Below are 5,643 nucleotides of genomic sequence, written 5' to 3'. Positions count from 1 at the left end.
CCTTTAAATGCTTCTTAACTCTCTTTTCCACAACAAGCTGTTTGGCTGGGAGGGGCCGGAGCACAAGGCTCTGGCAGAGTTTTACTCCTGCTGACTTTCATTGAGAAGCCTCCTCTGCTAGGACCAGTGCTTTCTCCTTTGGTTTTAAAGCAATGCCTTTGATGTGCTCACAGGGCGCTGCAGAGGATAAGCCATCGGGGCAGCCTCTCCGTCAGCCTTGTCCTGAACAAGGCAGCTTTAGCCAGTTGATTAATAAGCTCAATTCCCAGGCTTCCTTGCTGATCTCCTTCAAGTGCTGTTTTCTGTTTCCCCTCTGCTCCTCTCTCCAAGGTTATGAAGCTGAGGAAGCTGGCCCAGCAGGTAGCTAACTGTCGGCAGTGCCTGGAGCGCTCCACAGTCCTCATCAATCAAGCGGAACATATCCTGAAAGAGAACGACCATGCACGGTTCCTGCAGACTGCCAGGAACGTGGCCGAGAGGTGGGCTTGCTAGATGTTACTGGCCAGCCAACTCGGGTTTGAATCCCCAGGAGAAAATGGTGCATGTGATTTTTTTGAGTGGTAGAAAAAATAGCTGTCTCAGCAGTTCTGAGCACAGACCTTTATCCCTTGGAAGCTCATTTATCCTGTGAGATTTTTCCCTCAACCCTGTCTGTTTTCTGAACCATCTTTATCTATTTACTAATCCCCACAGCCACAGAAGTGGTGCTCACAAAGAGTACTCTTAGAATAATAGAATATGAGGGTTGGAAGGGGCCTCAGGAGGTCATCTAGTCCAACCCCCTGCTCAAAGCAGGACCAATCCCCAGACAGATTTTTTACCCCAGTTCCCTAAATGGCCCCCTCAAGGATTGAACTCACAATTTAGGGTTTAGCAGGCCAATGCCTCAAACCACTGAGCTATCCCTCCCCCTTCTTGCCAGCTATCAAAGTGCTTTACAGTGGTACAGCATGCAGCATCTCACAGGGCCACCAGCAAATCGTATGACAGGTACAGGAGTTTGAGAATGGCCGTTGAGAGTAATAGGTGAAACATTGAAAGAACAGTGGCACTAGGCTTCATCTACTGAATAATTACTGGTCATGGTTACCTCCCTTTCAGTTCCACTAGTGGTGGTGGTGTCAGCCGCCCTCTGGGCTGAAACACCAGGGATTGAACTGAGGACCTCCAGAGCTAAAAGCACAAGCTGCTACTGCGTGAGCTTAAGTCAGGTTCTTTAACTGGGGCTGTAACTAACTCATAACCTCTGTGGACTGGCCATAGTGGGAACCTGTAACATACACTCACTAGTGGGTGTAGACAGGGCCCCAGGAGATTACTGTAGGGTTACCATTCTGCCGGACATGTCCGGCTTTTTTGAGTTAAAAATAGCATCCGGGGGGAATTTGTAAATGTCCGGACTTCCCCCCCATGCAGAGCGTACGCGGCTGACAGGGCAGCCGGACGGATCGTGCCACTCGCACGGGGCTCTGACAGCCAGAGCCCCTCCTCCGCTTCCCCCTCCTCTCCCCTGCAACTTGAGACCACTCCCCTCCTCTCTCTCCCTCCCTCCCCCTCCCTGCATTCGCAGATCGCCGGCCGGCCGTTCGCCTCGGGCCTCCGGCAATCTGGAGCTCCTCCCCCTGCTCCTCCCTCCCCTGCTGCCGAGCGTGCTGCTCTGCAGCACTCTGTTCTGAGCGGCACGGTAAGGGGGCCAGGGGGTCAGAGAAGGGGCAGGGAGGTTCTGGAGGGGGCAGTCAAGAGACAGGGAGCAGGGTTGGATGGGTCGGGAGTTCGGGGGGGGCTGTCTGGGGGTTGGGGGTGTAAAGTTTTGGGCAGTCAGGGTACAGGTAGGGGGTAGAGTCCTAGGGGGGCAGTTAGGGTTGGGGGGGGTCTCAGGAGGGGGCAGTTAGGAGACAAGGAACAGGGAGGCTTAGGTAGGGAGTGGGGTTCTGGAGGGCAATTAGGAGCAGGGGTCCCAGGAGGGGGCAGTCAGGGGACAGGGAGCAGAGGGGTTTAGATGGGTCGGGAGTTCTGGGGGGGGGCTGTCAGGGGGTGGGGAGTGGTTGGATGGGACGTGGGAGTCCCTGGTGTCTGTCTGGGGGTGGGGGGGTGGATAAGGGTTGGGGCAGTCAGGGGACAGGTAGGGGATAGGGTCCTAGGGGGCCAGTTAGGATGGGGAGAAAGTCTCAGGAGGGGGCAGTCAGGGGACAAGGAGCAGGGAGGCTTAGGTAGGGGTGGAATCCTGGGGGGCAGTTAGGGGCAGGGGTCCCAGGAGGGGGCAGTCAGGGGACAAGGAGTGGGGGGGAGGGTTGGGAGTTCTGAGGGGGATGGGAAGTGGGAGGGAGTGGAAGGGGCAGGGGTGGGGCTAGGACAGGATGGGGGCGGGGCTCCTCCCATCCTCTTTTTTGATTGTTGAAATATGGTAACCCTAGATTACTGGGTATTCCAATCCAACCCTGTTTAGAGCCGACCTGCACAACTCAGTGCTGAAAACACTGGTGGGTGCTGGTGCTCTAAGTCACACCATTGCAGCCACCAGTGGAGATGCAGCAGTGGGAAATATTAGCAGAAATGTCCTAGTGCAGACAAGGCCTGTGAGAATCCTCACTAGGAATCGTATCAGGTGTGGGGTGCCACTCACTCTGGAATCGCGAATGTCCAGCTGGGACAATGGGAGGCAAGTCATTCAGAAGGTGAACATGAAGTGTGAATGGGAGCATGTCCTTCCTTGGAAGAACAGGCAGCGCTGTCGCTTAGGTAGCCCTGTCTAGCCCAGCGTAATGTTTGTGATTGTTTCAAAGAGCAAAAGGAGGATGCTTCTGTCACTAACAACAACAACAAAAGCAAACAAAGCCACCAGGCCCTTCCCCAGGGGCTTGTGGCTTTGCTTCTCCAGAGAAGCCTGCTTTGGGTGGTGGTTTTCCTCCTGGCATGTTACATTACTGCAAGGCTGTTTGCGCCTTTTTAATCAGCAATCTAACTGCCGGCTGGGTTGTCCAAATACACCCTAATGTATATTGATGCTCTTTTCTTTCTTTCAGGGTCGCCATGGCAACTGCATCCTCTCAAGTGCTGATACCAGATATCAATTTTAACGATGCCTTTGAAAACTTTGCTTTAGATTTTTCCAGAGAAAAGAAACTGCTGGAGGGGCTGGATTATCTCACAGGTGTGTGCTGATCCTGCTTTCCTAACACACGCTGTAACCTTCTTTGTCCTCTCAGATGAAGTAGAAAATATTTTAATATCAACTACATTGTAAGTTGTTCTAGTCTTTTAAACTGCTTCTTGATGCTGCAACTTGGCATGGTAATGGAGCGACCCAGTCATCAGTCCTTGGGCTTTTGGTGTTCAGGCATGTTCTTAGGGTGGCTGTTTCTGAAATCTGTTACAATTCTCTGCCCTTTCTGCAAAACCTCTGAGTCACGCTGTCATCCCCTGGCTTGAGTACAGCATCCTTCTCCTCAGACCCGTCTCTTCACCCACATCACTTCTGTCCAGTCTGCTGCTATGGTCATCTTCCTTCTGACCATGTAACCATCCCATCCCACTTTAAATCCTTCTCATGGTTCCCCTATTTCCACCCCATCCAATTGAAGTATCTCACTTCCAAGCACCTTCACAGTTCTGCCCCTTCATATCTGCTCTCATCACATTGGCTGCTATCTCCTGCTTCCCCTTTCCCGTCTCCTCTGCTCCACCAGTGGTGCTGACGTCCGCCGCTTTGCTGAATGCTGGGAATGCCCTCTCTGAAAAAATCCCTGGAACCTTCTTCTTCAAATCCCACTTCCTGCCATGCTGCCCACAGGAAATGAGCAGCCAATAGTACATTTGAAAAAAAAACGTGTAATACATTTAACATGTAATATAGTTTAGTGTTTCCTCTTTGCTGCCCTTTGTATGTGTCTTGAGGCCTTAAATTGAAAGCTCTTTTGGATGGGGATCAGGTCAACCTTTGTGTTCAGACAGCACCTAGCACATGGGGTCTCTGATCCAGATTTGGGTCTCTGGGTGTGATGGTAATACACATAAGAATAAAAGGTATACCGTAATGCAAGTAAATAGCAATGAAGGGCTACTCCCGTCCTGACGTGCTACAGTCCTTTTCGACGGGTTTTCTTCTACATTTGAAGAAAGTGGGGGAAAAGCTGCCCATGTAGTGTATGGTATCTGCAGAGGGCATAGCCTCAAGGTAGCACACAGAAAATAGCCATGCTGCCATGGCCACACTGCTATGTTGAGCATGCTAGCTCGGCTCAACCTATTATGGGTACGTCTACTTGGACTGGGAATTACTTTGCCCAACTGCAGTATAGATATACCTGTGTTTCTTTACAAGGCTACTTAAAGCCGCTGAGGAGACAAACGCACCAGAGAAGATAGCTGATCTTTAGGTCCATCTATCAGATTTCCAAGCAGATAATATAAGAGGAGAAATATCATCTGTGTCCAGAACATTTATCAGATTAAAAGGTTGTTAAAAAATCAGTGCCAACCAGAGGCGGGGCTTTAATTAGCGGCCTAAACCTTCAATGTGACCACATTAATAATGGGTCTCCTAGCCTTGTCCCTGATGCTCCAGCCCTTCGAGGAGCCTCCATTTTACTCCAGCAGTCACTCAACAACACATAGAATTGTTTTTTCTGTGCAGTGTCTGTGCTCCCTCCATATAGAGACTGTCTCCATTATGAGGTGTCACCCAAGTGGATGTGAAAACCTCTTCTTATCTCTACATTGTCATCTGTCGCCCATGCAGCACCCAATCCACCGTCTGTCCGAGAGGAGCTTTGTACAGCTTCCCATGACACCATTACAGTCCATTGGATCTCGGAGGATGAGTTCAGTGTTAGCTCCTATGAGCTCCAGTACACCATCTTCACCGGCCAGGCCAACTTCATCAGTAAGTAGCCATTTGCTTGCAGTGAATGCAGTGTTGCAGTGAAGAAAGTAAAGATGGCATCACCAGGGATTACAGTCCAGTCTGGCAGGAAAGATGCCATCGGTCAATGTCAGGAAGGGTTCAAGGGCTACAGTAGCATCGCAGTTCCCATATCAACTTGCCAGGAACCTTGAGAGCTGTTTAACCCCCAAAATTAGTTTTGGTTAGAAACAAAATTTTGCAAAACTCAAGCACAGGAGAAAATTTTGCCCTGTTTTTGTTTTTTGGGGGTATTTTTGGAAGTCCAGTGAAAACAGCATGTGGTTGTGCTCCCTTCCCCTGCGGCATTTGCAACCCAGCCTTGCCGCAAAGGGCTCATGCACGAGCGCAAACAAGGGAATCTGGCCAATCAATTTTCATTCTTCAAGTTCAGCAAAATGGCAAAAGTAAACAATCAGTGTTAACGAGACAAAAGTAAATGAGGTTTCCCCTAAGGATTGCCATTTGAGAATGAAGATGGGGTTAACAATCCTGGCAAGCATGTTCATCTTGTTTTCTAAACGGGAATTTTAGCTTGACTGTCTTTTTAAAGTGTTCTCTGCATCCCGTTTGTAAGTGGGTTCTGTGTGGGTATCCAGTGTCTGGGGGGGATGGGAAGAAGAACACTTTAGAGAACAACAAGGAGTCTGGTGGCACCTTAAAGACTAACAGATTTATTTGGGCATAAGCTTTCGTGGGGTAAAAACCTCACTTCTTCAGATGCATAGAGTGAAAGTTACAGA

At 50.1% G+C, this 5,643-nt stretch overlaps 1 protein-coding gene across 1 annotated transcript; it reads left to right on the top strand.

Moving 5' to 3' along the window:
* Window positions 1-330: 330 nt before the first annotated feature.
* Window positions 331-4,882, top strand: LOC112121067 (probable E3 ubiquitin-protein ligase MID2; the record flags this gene model as incomplete). The annotated part of the gene is made up of 3 exons (XM_024220173.1): window positions 331-479; window positions 3,024-3,151; window positions 4,739-4,882. Coding segments are annotated over 3 exons (421 nt in total), but the record flags the coding sequence as incomplete, so codon positions are not given.
* Between the last annotated feature and the right edge of the window lie 761 nt (window positions 4,883-5,643).

The sequence above is a fragment of the Terrapene carolina genome, unplaced genomic scaffold, assembly GCF_002925995.2.
Source record: "Terrapene carolina triunguis isolate 2854851 unplaced genomic scaffold, T_m_triunguis-2.0 Scaffold14802, whole genome shotgun sequence".
NCBI lineage: Eukaryota > Metazoa > Chordata > Testudines > Emydidae > Terrapene > Terrapene triunguis.
Note: the sequence above shows the minus strand (reverse complement) of the source record. Positions and strands in the feature narration are given on the sequence as shown.